Source organism: Canis lupus, chromosome 27 (assembly GCF_048164855.1).
Source record: "Canis lupus baileyi chromosome 27, mCanLup2.hap1, whole genome shotgun sequence".
NCBI classification, from domain to species: domain Eukaryota; kingdom Metazoa; phylum Chordata; class Mammalia; order Carnivora; family Canidae; genus Canis; species Canis lupus.
Window position 1 is genome coordinate 36,328,673 of NC_132864.1, and position 21,109 is coordinate 36,349,781.

General features: G+C 54.4%; 1 protein-coding gene across 1 annotated transcript in view; it reads left to right on the forward strand.

The window, feature by feature from the left end:
- The window catches only part of BCR (BCR activator of RhoGEF and GTPase), a 124,400-nt gene extending 109,172 nt beyond the window's left edge, over window positions 1–15,228 (forward strand). Inside the window, exons 17-23 of the mRNA XM_072803402.1 lie at window positions 7,222–7,281; window positions 7,998–8,107; window positions 9,611–9,750; window positions 10,627–10,761; window positions 11,544–11,649; window positions 12,023–12,185; window positions 12,533–15,228. Coding sequence (XP_072659503.1) covers window positions 7,222–7,281; window positions 7,998–8,107; window positions 9,611–9,750; window positions 10,627–10,761; window positions 11,544–11,649; window positions 12,023–12,185; window positions 12,533–12,622 — 804 coding nt within the window. The 3' untranslated portion in view covers window positions 12,623–15,228. The remainder of the gene's footprint in view (window positions 1–7,221; window positions 7,282–7,997; window positions 8,108–9,610; window positions 9,751–10,626; window positions 10,762–11,543; window positions 11,650–12,022; window positions 12,186–12,532) is intronic.
- Window positions 15,229–21,109: the final 5,881 nt, after the last annotated feature.

Consider the following 21,109-nt stretch of genomic DNA (forward strand, 5'->3'; position numbering starts at 1 on the left):
ATCTCCATGAGAGGAAGATGGAGGGCTCCCTCTCCTGAACCCAGGATGGGTGAGTTGGTTTGTTCAGAGCACCAGGCCATACCTGCCAGAAAGGCAGAAGGACATAGTGTATAACAGGGAGGCAGCCCTGGGTGCCAGCTGTCTGAGAAGGAGTCATAGACTCAAACCCAAGCCCTCTGCTGCGGACAGGTGCACAGGGCCGCACCAAGAGTCTTCTCTGAGCCAGCTCTGAGTCTGAACAAGCAAAGCCATCCCCATCCATCCTCAGACACCAAGAGCCCACGGTGAGCCCTCGTGAGCTAGGGCCTCCTGCATGCCAGATACCAGGGACCCTGAGAACAAGAAGACATCTATCTGCCTCTGTGTTTTATAGAGCAGAGAGTCTCAGGTGCTGCAGATGAGCCAGGAGCCAGAGCAGAACATGCCCTGGGGTGGCTGGGTGGCTTGGATGGCAAAGTTATTTTGTGGGAGTCGGGACAGAGAAGGCTTCACAGAGTTGGGGTCACTGAGTCTGGGGCTTCAGGGGAAGGATTTTCCTAGATGGAGATGTCACACATCCTATGCTCTGAGTAGAGCAGAAGCGCAGGACTGTTGGGAATGCACCTGTTGTGGCATAGCTGGAGGGTTGGCTGAAGTAGCCTGACCAGGTGCTGCAGGGACTAGGATGGGGGCCTGAAGGCACTGCCCAAGTGCTCCAGAACATCCTAGGCCAGGGGCTGGGACCAGCATCTGGGGGGCTAATCACCCAGATTCATCAAAGACCAGGGAAACTAGAGCCTTGCAATCATTAGGAATTCCTTCCTTCCATCTTTCCTTGCTCTCTCTCTCTCTCTCTCTTTTTTTTTTTTTTTTTTGTAATATTTTCTTTATTTATTCACAAGATACAGATAGAGAAAAAGAGAGAGAGAGAGGCATACATAAGCTGGCACTCCGGGTATCTGTATGTGGTTTCCCAAACTCTGCTGGCCTGGATTGCTTGCCTCATGAGTGGAAAGTACACCATGGATGTACTTAATGCTACTGAATTGTCCACTTAAAAATTGTGAATTTTATGTTTCATATGTATATTGTCACCATTTTATTTTATTTTATTTATTTTTAAGATTTTATTTATTTACTCATGAAAGACAGAGAGAGAGAGAGAGCACCAGAGACACAGGCAGAGGGAGAAGCAGGCTCCATGCAGGGAGCCCAATGCAGGACTCGATCCCAGGACTGTGGGATCACACCCCAAGCCGAAGGCCAATGTGCTCAACTGCTGTGCCACCCAGGCATCCCTATCACCATTTCTTAAAGAGCATGTCCACAGGGTGCAAGGATAGACATGGAAGCCCAGACTCAACAACTTGCCCCCTTCATGAAATCCTCCCACTACCAGAGGGACAGTCGGCGCCTGTGCTGTGCAGCGTGATGGGGAACCTGCCTTTGAGAGCCTCCCGTAGCCACCCCCTGGACCCTCAGCAATCCCCAGTGACCAAATGCTCCCTCTGTGCCAATATGCATCGTAATGCCTGTTAATGATATCTGTGCTGTCTATCCTACACATACATGTCTTGACACGGAAATACCGCAGCAAATGAAATAGACAAAAGCCCTGTTCTTGGCGAGGCAGACATCAACCAAAATAAGAATAAGACTGTGGTCAGGTAGGAAGGAGACGGGGTTTGGGGAAGACATGGTTTTCAGTCTGGTGGTTGAGGACAGCAGATACTGTTACAAAGGTACAGAGAGACCCAGCCTTTCATCACTGGGGATTATGTCGGGGCCATGCACGTTCCATCCACACAGCGGCTCCCTGAGCCGGGGCCTCCTATTGTTGGGGTGGGGGGATGCCTTCCTGGATGCCTGGGTGGCTGGGAATGGGAGCGCTCAGAGATGAATGAGACACAGCCCATGTTGCAGGTAAAGGAGCAAGGGGAGATACCCATGGTACCTCCTAATCCATCTTGGAGCAGATCCAAAGGGTCTCTTGTACCAGTAACATAAAGTGAATGACGATTGTTTCTACAAACATTTAAGGAAGATTTTAGGCTATAAAAGTTACGAACGTGCAAAACACGTGAGCAAATCCTTGTACAGATGCCCCAGGATTTGCTATACCTCTGTCACCATCAAGAAAATGTAGCCTTGAGATGCCCGAGTGGCTCAGCAGTTGGGCATCTGCCTTCAGCTCAGGGCGTGATCCTGCAGTGCCGGAATCGAGTTCCGCATCAGGCACCCTGGGGGGGGAGGCCTGCTTCTCCCTCTGCCTGTGTCTCCGCCTCTCTCTGTCTCCCACGAATAAATAAATAAAAATCCAAAAAAAAAAAAAAAAAGAAAGTGTAGCCTTGTGACCTGGGCCCTCCTTGCTCTGTTGTAGTCCACCTTGGGACCTTGTATCTTTTTTCTTCACCTGGCACACCATACAAGCCTCTACTTTAAGTATACAATTCAAAAAAAAAATTAAGTATACAATTCAATCATTCTTAGTAAATTTACAGTTGTATAACCCTCACCAACAATCCATTATTATTTTTTTTTTTTTTAAGAATTTATTTACTGGGGATCCCTGGGTGGCTCAGCAGTTTGGCGCCTGCCTTTGGCCCAAGGCGTGATCCTGGAGTCCCATGATCAATTCCCACATCAGGCTCCCTGCATGGAGCCTGCTTCTCCCTCTGCCTGTGTCTCTGCCCCCGCCCCTCTCTCTCGAATGAATAAATAAAATATTAAAAAAAAATTTATTTACTTATTCATGAGAGACACAGAGAGAGAGGCAGAGACACAGGCAGAGGGAGAAGCAGGCTTCATGCAGGGAGCCTCGTGGGACTTGATCCTGGAACTCCAGTATCATGCCCTGGGCCAAAGGCAGATGCTTAACTGCTGAACCACCCAGGTGTCCCCAACAATCCAATTTTAGAATAATTCCATCCCCTCCGTCGTTCCCATTTATAATTGCCTGCTGCTCTTACCCCCAGACCCAGGCTGATCTGCTTTCATGTCTATTTTTGCCCTTTCTGCGTATTTCATATAAACGGAATCATTCTATATTATGCGGTCTTTTGTGACAGGCTTCTTCCACTTAGTACATTTGTGAGGATCACCCACATCATAGCAAGTGTTGGTTATGGCTGAATCATATTCCATCATCTGTATTCATTTACCACGTTCTGTTTATCCGTTCACCAGTTGATGGACATTTGGGTTTCCAGCTCCAAGCTATTACGGTTAATGCTGCTGTGAACATGTGCACACAAGTCTTTGTGTGAACGGATGTTTTCATTCTTCCCGTGTGGAGACCTGGGGGTGGAATTGCTGTGTTGGACAGCCAAGTTTAGCTCTGTGAGGAACTGCCCTACTTTTCCAGATTGGCTGCAGTATTTTATATCCCCAGCGGCAGCGTCTGATGGCTCCTGTTTCTCCACGGCCTCACCGACACTTGTTACCATCTGTCTTTTTGATCATAGATATCTTAGATAGTGCTCCTTTATCCATTTAAGTGATGCTGGAGCCTGGTAGGGATCAGAGAAGGGCAGCAAAGAATTAAAGATGTGGACGCTTGAGCTCAAGAGAACAGATTGCAGCAATAAGAGCAGAAAAGGGAAACCAGATTTCCCTCCTGGGGAGATTTCTCCAGGCTTCTCTCAGAAGACCCGTTCCAGGGAGTAGGTTACTGTGCACATATGTGATGCTCAGCGAGGAGCCCTGGGGAAGCCCTGCTGAACCATCTGGGCAGTGACAGTGGGCACAGAGGGAACAAGCATCGCCTTCTCTGGACAATTTAGTCTTGGGCCGAGGGCAGCACCCGGACCTCAGCAAAGCCACCCGGGCACATGGGAGCAATCATCCACCAGCCCCGATGCCCACCATTGTTCCCCCACCTCACCCAACCCTGGGGAGACAAGCTGGAAACCAGCCCTTCCTCCTGAGAACACTGGATATATATAAGTTGACCCCTTGCTCCCACAGTCCCCAGTCCCCATCTCCCATCCCCCAGCAACAGGCACATTCCTGGAGGAGACCTTGAGACCCTGCAGGGGCCCCCATGGGCGTCTGGAGCCCCATTTCCTGGTCCACTCCAGCTCAGTCATCTATTTTTCCAAATCCCAGTCCTGGCTTGTTTACTTCTCTGGTCCTTTAAATAGCCACATGAAAGCGCGTGCCAGCCTTGAATGTCGTTTGGGGCCGGACTGCACCGAGCCTCGGGCCTCATCATCATGTTATTCTTCGTGCAGCTTCCGCTCTGCTCGGCACACTCTGTTCTTTGGAGCCGAGCCAGCCCTGGGGCCGGCCTTTCCCACTGGAGCTGCCTGGAGTCCAGGGGGCTGCCTGAAGAGCCACCTGGTGGCCTTGTGGCCCAGGTCTGCACTCTGGAGGCCAGCTCTTGCCACAGCCTCTGGGGCCAGGTGGTGGTGGGACCAGACACTGGTGCTGGCGGCAGACAGTGGCACTGCACTACCTCCACTGGGCTGGCGATGCTGGGGGGGAGGGGGCGGCGCAGTGTTCTCTGCTCTGAGTCCAGTCAAGACACTGGTGTCACTGGCTAGAGTGGTACAGGCTCGAGGGGGTGTCCCTAGAGCATGTCCAGCCATGAGGCCGCCTGGCCAGGCAGACACATGTTACTCAGTGTTTCCAAATGCGCCCACAGGAAACCAGCCACTTGAGAAGGAAGCTTGGCTTTTCTAGGCTTTAGAGAAAACTGACTTGTCGGAGTTCCGTAACCAATAGTAGTTCCCGTAACCAATAGGCGGCTGGTGGGGGATGGGGCTGTATTTTCCAAACATACACAAAAAAGGAGAATCCAGAGGTGATCGGAAACTTCGACCTTGGCGAGCCAGGCTGCAGGGGTGGGGCTTCCCGAGAAGTGCGGTCAAAAGGCAGTGGAGGCCCAGAGCTTGTCACACTCCTGTCCCAACGCACGCCTCTAGCCACATCGGTCTCTCGGAGCAGCAGGGCCCGGGATGCGAGAGACGCCGTCTGCCCCCACCGCCATGCAGGGCCTCCTACGGTACTTCCACCCCAGCCGGGTGGCCCCGAGCCGACTGGCCTCTGCCGAAAAGCACTGGTGTGCTCCGGGCACCGCCCTGTGGACCCACATCCGAAGCCTCGTATGCAAGGGCAAGGTGGGCAGTTGGGTGTGCCACAGGTTTCCCGGGTGGGCCCCGTCAGGGCGGGGTCCCTGCTGCTGGGATGTGCTGTTGTGTCGCTCTGCCTATGGGCTGCGGCTGCATTGAGGAGAGGGGCCGGGTGATGACTACTCCTGGGAGGGAGAGGGAAGGGGTTTCCTGCTCAAGCTGCTTCTGTGTCTCCATCTAAAGGAAACTCCCTGGCGGCGCAAAACTCTCCCTTTCCGTAGGTGCAGGAGGAACGGTGTCTGTCCCCTTCTTTCCTAGACAGCCAGAGCACCCCCCATCTCTTCCCGCCACACTGGTCTGGTTGAGAGAATGAGGCCCCAGCAGCACCCCCCTCTTGCCTCCCCTGGAAGAAGCTCTTCCCCCAGCTGGATGCCAGGGGTTCGCTCTGGTGGGAAAGCACCAGTTGGGAGGTTTCCTTTTCTGAGTGGTTTGTGACTGACTGGTCCCCATTCATAGGCCCTGCCCCTGAGTGCGAGGATCCCCATGGCCCAGGAGTATAGCTCCTGAGAACCTCCTGGAACAGATGAGGAATGAGAACCTGTGACCTACCCCCACAGCCCCAGGAGGGAGACACTTTGTTTTTCTGAACCATTCTGTCTGTTCGTTTCTCATCCTTGGGGATGTTAACCAGTAGGCCCTTGAAGGGGAAGCGAGTACCTGCGCTGAGCCTCTGTGCCAGAATGTGCAGGGAGAGAAGCTCAGGTTGCACACACCTGGCAGTTGGTGGCCTCTGGATCTTCTTTCCTCTCCTGCATGAGGCCCACGTGGCTGTTACCTCCTGGGTCTCTTGCAGTGGATAGATACCCCTCTGGGCCTGGAGCTCTGCTCATTCCCACTGTGTGTGTGCATGCATGCATCTGCATGCACAAGTTTGTGTGTGCAGAAATGACGAGGTGCGGACCCTGATTTCAAATAGTTTGCCTGGTTGCACACATGAACCATCGCCTGAAGCAAGTGATGAAATCACAAGGCCTTGCATGAGGAGTGCTAGGTTATATGGTGTCAGACAGCGGTTCCCTCAGCTGGCTTTATATCAGAATCACTTTGGGAGGTTTCTAGTTAAGTGAACCCCATGTCCCTCCCTGAGCTGCTGGTGCGACTCTGTGACTAGGACTCCAGGAGCTGTTTTTAAACAAGATCCTCCCAGTGCTTATTTGTCCAGCCCAGCCCACTGGTGTGGAATGTGTGCTCCCCACAACAGGGGAGAGGGCGCCCTCATAGATGGGGGGCACTTGGCCTGACCACTAAGGGCGGGGTCTCTGTCGGGTGAGATTAAGCAGCATTGGTCCCATCGGCTGGCACACAGACAGTGCTCTGTGGGGTGAAGCCAGAGGGGCTACAGAGGGCCCTCCAGCCCCCCTCACTGGCTGTGTGATTTGGAGCTGTGCTCTGGGTCCTTCTGGGCTGGCCTCTGGGCCACAGGACTGGCGTGGACTGGAGACCCCTCCTGCATGGGCTCCTACAACTAAACCACATAGCACACACAGGGAGAAAACTGTCCCAGACTCTTCTTTGGCATACCCTCTGAACGTTGCTATTGAAATTGGGTTTCCCAAACTATTTAAGATGGTTGGTGGAGGGTGAGCAAGATGGCTGCCAGCAAATGGGCATCTGGGTGGCTCAGTCGGTTAAGCATCTGCCTTTGACTCAGGCAATAGAGTCCTGGGATAGAGCCCTGCATCTGCTCCCTGCTCAGCGGGGAGTCTGCTTCTCCCTCTTCCTCTGCCCCTCCCCCACCCATTTTCTCTCTCTCTCTCTCTCTCTCTCTCTCTCTCTCTCAATAAATAAAATTCTTAAAAAAAAAAAAAAAAAGATTCCTGCCAACGTAGACTTGAGCTCCCAGCTGGAGGGACAGAGAGAGGAATGGGGCGCCGAGCCGTGAGCCTGGAACCTGTGAACCGTGAGCTCCCAGGTCTGGGAGCAGGAGGCCTCTCAGTTTCCAGGGGTTTTCTAGCAAGTTCTCTTTGGAGAACCTCTAGATAGAGGTGCCAGCAGAGGTCCAACTCTAATTCTGACATAGGTGTGGAGCAGTGATAGGCTTGGGCTGCTGCCCAGCCAGGTCTCTGCACAGACCCCAGGGCACCTGATAATCACGACTTCTTGCTTTCAGCTGGACCCCCAGGCCCTGCAGGACAGAGACTGGCAGCGGACTGTCATCGCCATGAATGGGGTATGTTGGCACCTACTTTCCCACTAGGTTAGGGTGGCCCCGATTCCCCCAAAAGCGGTCAGAAGGAGGCTGAGCCTGAACTAGTGTCTGAGGTGGGACATGGCTGAAGGAGGGAGAGACGCTACAAAGCAGAGTCACTACAAGCAGGCAAGAATCCATTTGGGGGCTGGAGTACGGTCACCAGCCAGGTGCTGGAAGTCCCTCCTGTAACAAGACAAGTAGAACCTCGACCCTGGGGTCTGCCTGTAGAAAGACCCCTCATTAGTTTTCAGTGTCGAGAAGGATTTAAACCTTTAAATAAATAAATAAATAAATAAATAAATAAATAAATAAATAAATAATAAACAAACAAACAAATAAACAAACAAACAAACTATTACATACCAGAAAAGGTGTGTAACATGAACAACACATTCTCATTTGCTAGATGATTCATGGATTTTTGTTATGTTATTTTCTATACTTTTGCGTTGCTATTAAGAAAGAGAAGCAGTGGGGGTTAGGGTCAGGAGCAGTGTCCTACAAGACCCAATCCTTGAATCACCCTGACCATTCCTGGTTCTTGCTGAGCTCAGCCAGCGACCTGCCCTGCCCTGGGATCTTAGCCCACTTGTTCAGGGAGGGGGAATGATTTGCCAAGCCCCCAGGGCCTCTGGGAGTCCCTGTGAGGTGAGTCCCAGGAAGGTGAGAGGGCTGTGACCTGCCTCCCTTTGCAGATCGAAGTGAAGCTCTCAGTCAAGTTCACCAGCAGGGAGTTCAGCTTGAAGAGAATGCCTTCCCGAAAACAGACCGGCGTCTTCGGAGTCAAGATTGCCGTGGTCACCAAGTGAGTGGAGAGGGGCCAGGACTCATGCATCTCATCCCTGGGCACAGTGGGCACCCCCTCCCCCAGGTGTTTCTGAAGGAAAGAACAGGTGAGGGTCTCCCCTCTCTGTGCATGGTCCTCTGTGCACGGGGCCGCCCCCCGGGCTCACTGAGAAACCTGTCCCTGTCCCCTTAGGAGTGTCCTCGCCCCCTTCCCATGCTGGCGGGCTGCTAGCTCCCAAACAGCTGCTGGAACTGGGTGAGGTCTGGGTTTTCTTCCTTCAGAATTTGCCCCAGTCGGGCTTCCTGTGGAATAAAGGCAACTCCAGCCCCTCAGTCACAGGTCAGTTGCCAGGAGAAGTCTGTATGTTGATTTGAGAGCAGTTCTCAGGGACACAGGCAGCTTCCTCCCAGAATCCATTCACTTCCTCTGTTTGGAATCTGGCCGGGCCCCTGACCTCACAGGTCATCCAGCTGGAGCCCATGTCAGATGTTCCCCAGACACCTAATTGTGTCCGAACACCACTCTTCACCCCCAGCTGCACCCCAGCTGTCCCCACACCTCTCTGGATGGGTCTGGGCCTAGGCAGAGAAGATTGTGTCAGCAGTTACCCCAAATAAGTGCTGCTGATGGGGGGGGGGTGGCTTGGGAGAGTGCTTTACTGGGCTTGTGAACCCAACTGCTAAACTAGGCTAACCCTCCAAATAGCACATCTCCTATTTTTGAAGTATTCCTACTCCGGGGTCCTATGTGGAGTACTGGAATTGTGCATTAAGACGTGAGCAAAAATTTAGAAGCACAGGATTCTGAGTGCTGTGGTTGGGCAGCCCTGTGGAGTCTCCATCCAGCAGATGTTGGGGGAATGCCACCACGTGCAGGGCTCACCTCTTGCTGAGGCCTGGAAAAGTCAGGATTCGCCTCTCATACAGCAAGTGGAGGGAAGGGCCAAGACTATGTCCGGGACTCTGTGTAGCCACCTGTCAGCCCAACGCCTGAGATCCTTTCTGACTTCCTATGGCTGCTGATTCCACTTAGAACAGCCTCCTGACCCTCTCCCAAATTATGCATATTTCACAGGGCATCCATCTACCTTAGACCCTAATGATGGTGGGGGGCAGGAGGCATCTGGGTGCCTCAGTCAGGCGTCTGACTTGGGCTCAGGTCACAATCTAGGGTCCTGGTATTGAGCTCTCATCAGACTCCCCATTCAGCAGGGAGTCTGCTCGTCCCTCTCCCTCTGCCCCCCCCCCCGCTTATGCCCCCTCACCTCACTGTCTCTCAAAGAAATAAATAAAATCTTTAAAAAGGAAAAAAAAAAAAAGGCCAATAAGATCTAAGCAATGGGAATCATGAGCTCTCCCAGCAGAGGGAAAGCACACAGAAGGGACTGTGTGAGCCCAAACCTGGGGGCCTTCATCACCCCCATCCCTGGGTATCCAGGTGTGCAGACAGATGATGGGTGCAGCCCTGCTGTGGCCTGAGCCAGGGCTGCCAGGCACTGAAAGTACTTGCCCTCCCCTGCAGGAGGGAGAGATCCAAGGTGCCCTACATCGTGCGCCAGTGCGTGGAGGAGATTGAGCGCCGAGGCATGGAGGAAGTGGGCATCTACCGCGTGTCTGGAGTGGCCACGGACATCCAGGCTCTGAAGGCAGCCTTTGACGTCAGTGAGTGTTGGCCTGGGCAACACGGGGTTGGGGGTGTGGGCATGGTGACCATGTGCCTTCCGTGGCTTGTGCTGGGTATATGAGGCTCTGTACCTTTTCTTCACTTGTTTTATTTTTCAAATGAAAGTAAGTATTTTTCAAATGAAAGTAAGAGTATTTTTCAAATGAAAGTAAGAATGGTGGGAGGAGGTTCTGCAGAAGCCCGTTCTATCTGAATCATGCATGCATGGCTCTCGTAGAGTTGGACCGGAGGCTTCTGCAGAGCTGCCCCATCTCACACAGGGGTTTGGCCTGCTTTCACCGGGTGGAAAAGAGGTGCTGACCAAAGCCCAGGAGTCAGTGTAGTCTGACTGCAAAGAACTTCCTCAGTCCCCAGATGAAGACACTGAGACCCCAGAGGCTTCTCAGAGTGGAAGATGGCGGAGCCAGGCCTCTGTGCCTGCATACTCTACCCGCCCTGGCCTGTGACACGGAGGGCCAGTGGCCACCTGAGGCCAGAGGGAAGTCACTGGTTTAAATCTCTAGAATTGAACCAGTAATCCCAGTATCTTAATGTGATCAGAAGATGCCTACAGCCAGGTGGTTCCTACAGAGCATAGCCACCCAATCCCTGCCCAGGCAGTGTCCGTCCTCTGCTGGCCTCACAGCCCCTCGTGGTGGCTCTGCCGCCAGGCCAACCGTTGCCCAACAAGGGAGAGGTGGGCAGGACGCCTCCCCTGTCAGGACCCCTGGTGTGCTTTGAAGATGATCAGCTGCTTAAAGGAGGGACCCCGAAAGCCATCAGCCTGCTGTGGGCTCGCTTGGCTGAGGCCCGGAGAGTGGAACCCTATGTGGGATCCGCGAGTAGGCCGTGCTCCATCTCTGCACTCCTTGCAGATAACAAGGACGTGTCGGTGATGATGAGCGAGATGGACGTGAACGCCATTGCCGGCACGCTGAAGCTGTACTTCCGCGAACTACCAGAGCCTCTCTTCACCGACGAGTTCTACCCCAACTTCGCCGAGGGCATCGGTGAGCAGGGGAGATCCCCTCCCTGCCTGTCCCTGGTGCCCCAAGGTGGGCAAGGCGTGCCCTCTCCACCACAGTCCACGTTTCAGTCCAAACTGCAGGTGGTGGCGGGCCCCAAGAACCTAGCTGTCCTAGAAGGACAGGGGCCTCCCATTGTGCCCCCCACCCCAAGTATCCCAGGGGGGCACAGCAGCTGTACCATCATGGACGCACCAGGGTGCGGGCCCTACAGTCTCCTTCCTCCTCACTAGAGTGCCCGCCCTGCTCCTCTCACCATGGGTCCTGGTCCCATCAAGTGGGGCTGCAAGCCCAACCTGACCCTCTCAACAAGGAGGTGGTGTCCAAAGTGGGAGCGCTGGGGTACAGGGCACCTGCGGCTCCCACACACGGCCTCCAGGGCCATTCAGCAGAGGACCTGGTCCCCCCCACACCTCCAGGGTACACAGGGTGATGAGGGAGCTGCCAAGGCCCTGAAAACCTCTTCCTACATTCCATGCTTGGCTTCCTGTGCCTTGGGCTCTTCTGAGCCGGAGGTGGGAATGGCCAAGCCAGCTGGGAGGGCAGCTCTGCCCAGCCCCTCCTGTCCCTGGTCTCCGGGATGCCATTCTACCCTTGGAGATAACAGAAAAGGCACCCATCACAGGGTCCTCCCCGGGGGCCAGTGCCGTGTGGGTCAGGATGATGACAGGCCTGGGCTGTCCTGTGCCCTCTGATGGGCCCCAGGAAGGGCTTCCAGCTTGGCTGTGACCCTGACACTAGCACCTCTCCCATCCCATCCCCCATAGCTCTGTCAGACCCTGTCGCAAAGGAGAGCTGCATGCTTAATTTACTGCTGTCACTCCCAGAGGCCAACCTGCTGACCTTCCTCTTCCTTCTGGACCACCTGAAAAGGTAACCCCAACTCCTCCTCAGGGGCCCCGGGTTCTGGGACCCCAGGCAGCAAGGCCCACCAGCTCCTGCCACACTCCGAGGCTGCCAGGACCCTCTCCCCACTCCTGTCTGTAGTTACTCCTCTGCGGAGCAAGATGCTTCAGCTGCGGCCAGTGGCTGGGCTTTCTCTCCCCAGCAGGTGGCCTCAGGTGCTGTTTGTCCTAGGCCCAGGAGAACCAGGGTGGGGTCTGCTTTCAGCACTGCCAGGGGCAGGATGTCTATGTTGGAGAGCCAGCCCCAGGCAGAAAGGGGGGCACTCCCTATGATCCCTGAGCACTCACTCCCACCCTGAAGGCCATGTCGCAATGGTACCCCTTGCTTTGGCCCTGTGCAGGGTGGCAGAAAAGGAGACAGTGAACAAGATGTCCCTGCACAACCTTGCCACAGTCTTCGGCCCCACACTGCTCCGGCCATCAGAGAAGGAGAGCAAGCTCCCTGCCAACCCCAGCCAGCCCATATCCATGACCGACAGCTGGTCCCTGGAAGTCATGTCCCAGGTATGAGGAGACAGGCTCCAGCTCGAGCCACCTGACGTCACAGAAGTGGCCTCCACCTGGCCCACGGGGGTCCTACCAGTCATTCCCACCTTAGCGTACGGGGGCGAGGCCCGAGGTGCAGAAAGAAGGACTTACCAGAGGCCATGTGGCTGGGAGGGGATGGGAGGACCCAGTCCACTGCCCATCCTTCTGTTCCTTATCCGGGCTTCTCAAGGCTGGCGTGGTGTTCCCTCAGGGACACTCAGATCTCTTGCCAGGAGGGGCTCGTTGTCACCAGCACACTCTGGGGCTGTGAGCACCACTCTGAGCCGCTTTCCTCTTTCCTCCTCCCTGCTGTGCCCTGGCAGGTCCAGGTGCTGCTGTACTTCCTGCAGCTGGAGGCCATCCCTGCCCCAGACAGCAAGAGACAGAGCATCCTATTCTCCACTGAAGTCTAAAGGCCCAGTTCGGTCTCCGAGAGGCCGGCAGAGGGCCTGGAAACCTCCTGGCAACACGGGCTATCCACAGAGCGGGAACCGAATCTTCTTGAGGAGTAATTGGGCCACCTCGCCCCCAAGGGCTGGACCACCTGCCTAAAGACAACTACCCTACCCGGAAGGCTGAGTGGCCTTAGGGCCTGTGGGTCTGTGAGCTCCCGCCGGGCCTCAGACTCCGGTTTTCCATGCGGCCACAAGAGGGCGCCCCAAGCCAGCAGGCCTCGGCGCGCGGGCCTGGCCGTGGGACCAGGCGAAGGGAGTGGTTTCTGCGAACTTAATTTATCAGAGTTTTAAAGATTTCTACTGGATCACTCATCAAGATGCACCCTCTCCGGGGAGAAGGGAACGTGACCAGAGTCCCTCACTATCGTGTCTTGAATAAACACCGATGCTGCTTCGTACCGTGGGGGCCACAGCCCTGTCCCTGTACGGGTGGGGGCTTTTCAGTTTCCCTGACTTAGAAATTTGACTCTGTTTGTGTAACAGAGTTCGAAAAGCTAAGTCAACACTGTGTAGCGTTTGACCCCTTTCGCCTCCTTTCTTCTCTTTCTTTCCAGAAGGAGCTCTGTCCAGAAATGGGTCTTCCTGTTCTGTCCTGTTGCTTTGTCTTGCCGTTCATGTGCCCCTTGGAAGGCAGCTCCCCATGGAGCCGTGTAACGTCTGTCTGTCTGTCTTTCTGTCCAGGATCGACACCAGGGGGAGGGAGGCTCAGGCTGCGCACTTTATGGCTTCTCCAGGGATAGTGACCCTGTCCACTGCCTGCTGGGCACAAGCTCTCCTCTTCAGCTTAAAAAGGCCTCAATCTCTCTGGCTTCCTCCAGCCCATCGCCCCCTCTGCCCACACCCTCCCTTCCCCTGATCGTCCCCCCCACACAGATCACTTCATGCTCTCGCTCTCTGCTGAACAAGCTCAGTAACTTTTGTAAAAGTCTCCTCTTGGCAGCGACAGCTTGCTGACAGCTTGTTTTAAACTTTGATCCGAATAGCCTTTTGATACTTGAATATTTTTAAGTTTTCTACATAGTTTCTAATTTTTTTCCTAACAGATTCAGATACCTAATACGATATCAGAATGTACGCCATGGACAATCTGTGTCCCAGCGGCATTTTGTCTCCCTCCACAGGCCGGCTCTGTTTTTGTCAGGGGTGGGTTCTGAAGTCTCCTGAGCATGTGGGAGGGTTAGGAGCAGGGGGCCGCTGTTCTACTGGCCAGCCTCCTGTCCCAAAGCAGGTGGAAGGACACACACCCACTGCCCACCCTCCCCCTTCTCCAAACACCAGTATGGAAGGGAAGCCCAGACATTCCTGGTAACCCTCCTGACCATCCGGCTTAGAGAAAGGAGAACGAGGGAGGCCACTAAGTATTTGGAAGAAACAAATCTATGAACAGTTGCTCTTTTTTTTTTTTTTTTTTTTGAGAGAGAGAGAGAGGGGGGTGGATAGGATGGGGAAAAAAGAAATTGTGAGAAGCCAAGTTTCCATGATAGTCTTGAAAGAAGAGAGGATCTAGTGGACCGGAGGAGGGAAGTGATGGTGTGACTCAGGAAGAGGTGTTTGCTTGTCACGTGATTACACCAGTAACCGGTGGCAATGTCCCATGGTCCTTCCCATGTCCTGGGTGGCAGGGGTGAGGGTGGGAGGGTTCGCCTCACAAGGCAGCTCCCACCTGAACTTGCAGCACATGCTGGGGGGGCATGTGCCCCCCAACCTCCCCTCTGCTCGTGGACCTACGGAAGCAGGGGGCTGGGGGATACAGCAGAAAACAGTCTCTTGAAGGTTTTATGTCCTCATATTTATTTCTTTGTACTTTTTTCTTGTGAGGAGAGCAGACCCACCACTTTCAAGTAGTGCTGCTCTCCTAGGGGGTTAGGGTAGGGAGCAGGGTCCTGTGCCCTCTTCACATTTCTGAATTCACGGGGTTTCTCAGGCCTCTAGCTCCGGGCTGCCCCTGGCCTGGCTCCCCATCCATCTGAGCAACCCTCCAGCCCCGCAAGGGGAACACATTCGGCTTAGAAAATCTAAACCCAGCCCTCGTTTCTGTTCCCTTGGTGTCATGATTTGCATCTGTCGCATTGAAACTGGAAAGCAATATATCAATGTCTGTGCCAATTTTCGTTCCGTTCCCCATCTCCTCCCCCTTTTATTTTTTATTTATATAGAATGTGTGCTGTTTAATGACAGAATGACCACTCTTTCCTCGTGTAGCTGTAAAAGCGCTCCTTCGCTGGGCCACAGTGGCGGCAATCGCTTTGGATCCTTGGCCGCCTGTGTCGTCCCATCTCACACTCGGGCCTGTGGGTTGGTGAAGCCAGCACAGGGCGCGTAAAGGCCTAGAGCCCAGACGTGACTTTCCACAAGGCTCGGCTGCTGGACTCTGCCGGAAGAAGTGATGCTTTCCTGCCCCGGCTGGCACCCCGAGTCTGGAGCAGCCGCTCTGCTGCCCTCAGCAGCGGGGGGCTCAGCTCCACTAGTCTCAGCAGCTGCATTTCTGCTTTGGGCTCAGCCATCCAGACACCACCGTGGGGGAAAAGGACTGCTGACACTTTCATTAAAGTTATCTGAGACTACTTGTGTAGGTGGTGATTGCTCCATTCAGAAGAAAAACCACGATCAGAGCCTCTGGGAGGGGGATGAGGGTGGGCAGCAGAGCCAAAAGAACCAGGTGACATAGTGGGCCTGGGTGTCCCAGAGGCCACCTCAGAGCGCAGTGCACACTGGCGTGAAGCCAGGCCCTGTGGGGTTCACAGGCAGGCACAGCAGGTAATGTCGGGACAGGAAGCTGCAACAGTCTCTGCCGCCCTCCAGCCTAGGGCAGTGGGGGTACTGGCCATGTCAAGCCCAAGGGCAGGGAGGACTCCAGCCACACACAGCCCGGCCCTATACCAGCCCATTGGCCTCTGTGGTTTCTGCTGGCACCAGGGTTTGGTGGTACACGGGTCACCCTTAGCTGCCACCAGCCTCGCCCTCAGAAAAAGCCTGTCCAGCTTACAGGGAAGTGGTGCCCAGGGTGGAGACAGGTGTGGGACCTGGGTGCAGCTTGGGAGGAGCTGGGACTAAGGCTCGCCCAGTAGACTGCAGGTGGCCAGTGAGGGTCCTCCTCAGGCCCCCGGGGAGGAGGGTCTCCTGGTCAGCTCCTGGGCGGACGGGTGGGGAGCAGTGTGGTGTGTGGTCAACTGCCCAGACGGATTCTCCCTCCCGCTGACCCCCAACGCTGCTGCCTGTGGAGCATCACCGTGGCCATTTCCCCAAGCAGAGCACGGAGCTGCCCTGGGGAGACGCAGGGCTGGATGGCAGCAGCCCTGAGCCCAGTGCAGCCTTTTGCTGGCCTCTGGTGACCTGGAGGAGGTCACACCAGGAGTGTAACAGGGTGCTCTAGGGATGAATCTCCACCCTCAGAGTCTCCAAAGGCCTTTCCCCCAGCACCTGTCCTGCAACACCCCCCCAGTGGGCTCCCCACAGCACCACCTGTCACAGCATCCTCTCCCACAGGTGTGTAAGGTGTGTGTGTCTTGCCTACATTGGAAAAGCTTCACATACACCTTGCCACCTCTCCACTCTGACATCTGCTGATGAGGAACAGGCTGCTGCTGGCCCTTCTCTGAGGATTTGACCCCTAAAAGGCTACTGTTAGTTCTCTCTATTTCCACAGTCCTGGTCCTGTTTGAAAACCATAAAAAATACAATACTAATAATGAAAAAAAATTGTAACCCCTACTGTATCGCTCTTAACTAGGATTTGATATTTTAGTCTTTTGAGTTGACTGCACCCAAATTCCTAAGAACAGGCACCACGTCCAGCAGAGCCCAGGCCTGTGATCCTGAATCTGAGATCTCCCACCTCAAAGGGCCCTCAGAGGCCTCTTGGTCCAATCCCTTTACTTGATAGATGGGGAAACTGAGGCACGTGAAACCCTACCCCCACCCCTGCACCCTGGTATCCCAGAGCTGGTTGATGAGCTGAGGCTAGGACCTCTGTGTCCTGCTGACACCCCCTCCCCCCGAGCTCACTCCCTTTCTGCAGGACGGGACAGGGCGAGACCTTGACCACCAGCCTTGGCCTAGATGTGTAAGTCCCCATGTGGGCACACGGGCTGAGGCCTTCAAGTGTCCCACACATGCACCCCCTGAGTAAATAAAAGGGGGGCAGGATTGAGTATAGAAATCTCAGAAAAACTTGCATACCTGCCCCCCCAAAAGAATGCCTCAATTGCCTTAAAAGGAAGTCTTTCCATGGACTAATGACGGGCAGTCACAAATAACTCTGGAAAGATAAACAGGAAAAGTGAGGGGGTGACAAGCAGACCCAGCTCTTGAAGAGGCCCAAACGGCCTCCTGGAGCAGCTGCCACGGGTCAGCAAGCAGCATCAGGGCCAAGGGTCACCCCTGGATTGGGAGGGGCGTGTTGGAACTCGGTGTAACTGGGGTAGAGGAGGCCAGTGGGTCAGCTGCCAGCCAGAGCCCTGTGTCTGTCACCCCAGTACTTGCAGCCCAGAAAGGCCAGCCAGGACCATGGCAAGCAGGCACCCATGGATGGTTTCCAGGAAGACAGGGCTCCATCACCCCTCTCAGACGTGTCCAGATTGGAAAGGAAACCAGCTGCACTGAGCGCCCTTGGCCAAGCGTCCTGAGCAAGGCCTTCTTGGGGCCTCTCAAACCAGTTCCCGCTAGAACGGTGAGGCTCAGTCCAGGCACCGACTATTCCACTCCCCTTGGGTGGGGGGAACTGATCAGCACCTGACCAGAAACTCTGCCTTAGGGTTTTCAGTCACTTTGCTGAAACCTGAGCCTGGCAGCTGGGGATGTGTAAGTTGGGATGGGATTCTGGACAAAGAGGGGGCCTTAGGAATGAGGCCTGACCAAGTCTGGAACCTAAACAAGTTTGGGTCCCCCATAGCTGCTGACTGAGTAGCCACAGAAGTGGAGGTGCCAGGAGGGTGGCCACCCCGACCCAGGAACTCCCTGGGGGTGAAGGGCTTGAGTGACCGCAGACACGTGGACCTCTCAAACCCATGGCGTGACCCCAGGGGCCAGCAGGGGAAGTTCTAGACCTAACCAGAAAGAAGCAGACGCTGCAGATGCTCACTTAAGTATGGCTGTAATTTAAATGACGTGATGGGCTGGTGTGGACGGACCCCTCAGGATTTGCTGTCTTGGCTCTGACCTGTGGCTGCCTGGTGCCCCAGTCAGCCCCTGCTCCCAGCTCCAGGGAAAATGTGCTAGAAGGAGAGAAAGAGAGGGAATGGCCACTGTCTCTTCTATTTTTCTGAACACAGTGTTTACAATGTTTACAATGTTGGGGAGGGGCGATCAGAAGTTATTTGGAACAAGCTAAGGCATCCGTGACCTTTGTTTGTGTTCCCCATTAGGTAAACACTCCTGGGCTGTTCCCAACTGGGACCCTTTCACCTTGGTGATGGCCAGGAAGCAGCTCCCAGCGCTCCCAGGGGTGATGACTTCGGGCCTGGTCTCAGGCCTCTGAGTTCCGGCCCCCCCAGACCGCCTCGTGCCCTCCTGCTTCCTGCCGATGCTGGGCTGGGGTGCCAGCCTGCCGCAAATCCCTCTCCTGCCCAGCTGGCGCTACCCACACCCTCCCCACCCTCTTCATGGCTGACCTGAAGCTTTCTATAGTAGAAACTACACCATGGCTGCTGTGAACTGGGTTGTGTTCCCCCCAAAATCCATATGTAGGAAGCCCTAACCCCCAATGTGACTTTATTTAGAGACAGAAGCCTTTAGGGAGGTACTTAGGGTTAAATGGAGATCCTAATCTGATAGCACTGGTGTCCTTATGAGAAGAGGAAGAGACACAAGAGATGGATCTCTCACTCCCCACACACATGCTCACAGAGGAAAGGCCATATGAGGACACAGTAAACAGGTGGTCAGGAGGAGAAACCACAGAAGTCCCTTCCCCCCCGTGGTGTATTGTTACACAGCCTAAGCTGACTAATACAATGACCTTTGGCCTTAGCCCCTTTGGTCTCCTGGATGAGGAACCAAGCCTGGAGCCCAAGTCCAGCCACGCTGCTCCATGGGGGGTCCAGAGTGACCACCCAGAGGGAAGGGGTTGTCACCACCCTTGTCTAGACCACATCAATAAACCTCACAGACACATTTTGTGGCCTCCTCTCCTACTTACAGCCGATGCCAATTTCTTCTAATTCAGAGTCGCCCCGTGGCTCCAGTGGGTGACTTAGCCATAGGCACTGTCTGGGTATGGCCTGTACAGGGTCATCCCAGGCTGAGACCCACGTACTTGCTGGCTTTGCCGTGAAGGTCCCCAGACAATGGTGATCTTTAGGGGCCCAGAGCCCCCAAGCAGCCTCTCCCTACCCATCAGCTACTGAGTCTCAAGTAGCCTCAAGGTCTCCCCCCGCCCCAGAGTTCTCAGGTCCTAACTCAGGATTGACTTGTGTGCCTCCTGGGCCAAGTGGGTGGGGGAGAAATTGTAGCACCTGAGAGGTTGGCCAAGGGTGACCCCAAAATGCGGCAGAGGCAGCAAATTGTGCTTCCCCCTCAGGATCTGTCTACCTGGAACCTCATAATGCAAAACCCTTTGGTATAAGGGTCATTGCAGGTATCATTGAGCTAAGGATCTCAAAACGAGATCCTCAAAGAATAGGGTGTGCCCTAAAACCAATGCCAATGTCCTTGTAAGACACGGAAGAGGAGACACTGACACTTAGAGGGGTAACCTCCATAGGAAGATGAAGGCCGAGTTTGGCATGATGTGTCTGTGAGCTGAGGGTTTTTGGCAGCCAGGAGCCAGGAAAGAGGCACGGAACAGACTGTCCCTCCAAGAATTCAGAAAGAACCACCCCTGCTGCGACCTGGATGTGAGATGTCAGCCTCCAGAACTGTGAGGGAACCCATTTTGGTTGTTGGAAGGCCCCCCAGTCAGTGGTCACGTGCTATGGCAGCCATAGGAAACTAATAGAGTCGCCCTACTAGTAAGTCCAACAGGTGGCCAGATCCTGGCTTTGCCACTTCCTCTCCTGTTCCCACCTCCAGATACATTCCCTCTCAGAGCAGACATGGAATGTCCCTCCTGTGTCCTGGGACCAGAGGTCCAAAGGCTGGGGTGGGGGCCTCGGAGACAGACACGGGGATCATCTCCCAAACACCACAGCTCAGCCTGGTGGCTTTGGCCACTGTCCTCTGGCCCCTCCCCTGCCACCAGCCCTGCCCACAAAAGACCCCAAGAAAGTGGAGAACACCCTCCCGGCCTGTCCCCTCAGGCACGTGGCCCATAGACCCCCTGTGCCTGACCTCTGCAAATGTGTCCCTCCTCTGCCAGAATCCTGTAGAGGCTGCTTTGGGGCAACACACTTGAGCAATGGGAACCCAAGTGAGGCAAAAGGCCCCTTGATTGACCAACGGGCCTCTTACAACCAGGCACACAAGGGAAAATCCCATTTTCATTTCCATGCCTCCTCACTCCACCCTATAACTACAGGCCCCCCCACCCCCGCCCGTTGCATCTCATGGCAGACAATCTCTCCTTTGCCATCCTGTTTGCTGCTCCCCTGCAATGTGTTTAATAAAATTCTGTCTCCTTTGTCCTCCCTTGGCTGGATTCCTTCACCACACATACTGCCAGCTTCTACCCCATCGGGATACCCCACAAATCCCAACCAACCCTGCTGCCTCATAAACACAGTCAGCTGGGTTCTAGCTCCCAGAAAGCAGGAGATAAATAAGAAACAGCCCTTTCTCAACCCTTCCATCCCTCTCGTTACACTCCCTCCCCATCAAGCTCCCAGGAAGGGCCACCTGCCCTGGCAGTCTTGCCCCTTAATGCCCACACCCTTTATGTTCAGGTCAGCCTTGCTCTGGCTGCAAACCCACAGATGTTCCCTGCCCTGACCCCCTCTGACATGACTGACTACCTGTCCCTCCTGCTGGTCCCCTCCTCCCCTGGCTTCTGTGACAGGCGTGGCCTGCTGACCAGTTTGAAATTAATTCCCCAGGGCAGGTTTATGTTTTCTCAAGGGGCGTGTCTTTCTTTCCTCTAGATCTTTCTAGAATTTCTCTGAACTGCCTTCAGGTTTTGCTTGGGGTTCAAAACAGGATAATGATGTACTGTTATGCCCCCCCCCCCATCTCTCTTTTTTGAATATTTTATTTACGAGGTGCCTGGGTGGCTCAGTTGGTTAAACATCTGCCTTCGGCTCAGGTCATGATTCCAGGGTCTTGGGATCAAGCCCCATGTCGGGCTCCCTGCTCAGCGGGAAGTCAGCTTCTCCCTTTGCCCCTCTCTGCTGCTTGTGAGCTCTCTTTCTCAAATAAATAAATAAAATCTTTTTTTAAAAAAATAAATAAATTTAAAGTTAAATCTTCTTAAAATTTAATTTAAAATTTTTATTTAAAAAATAAAATAGGGATCCCTGGGTGGCGCAGCGGTTTGGCGCCTGCCTTTGGCCCAGGGCGCGATCCCGGATACCCGGG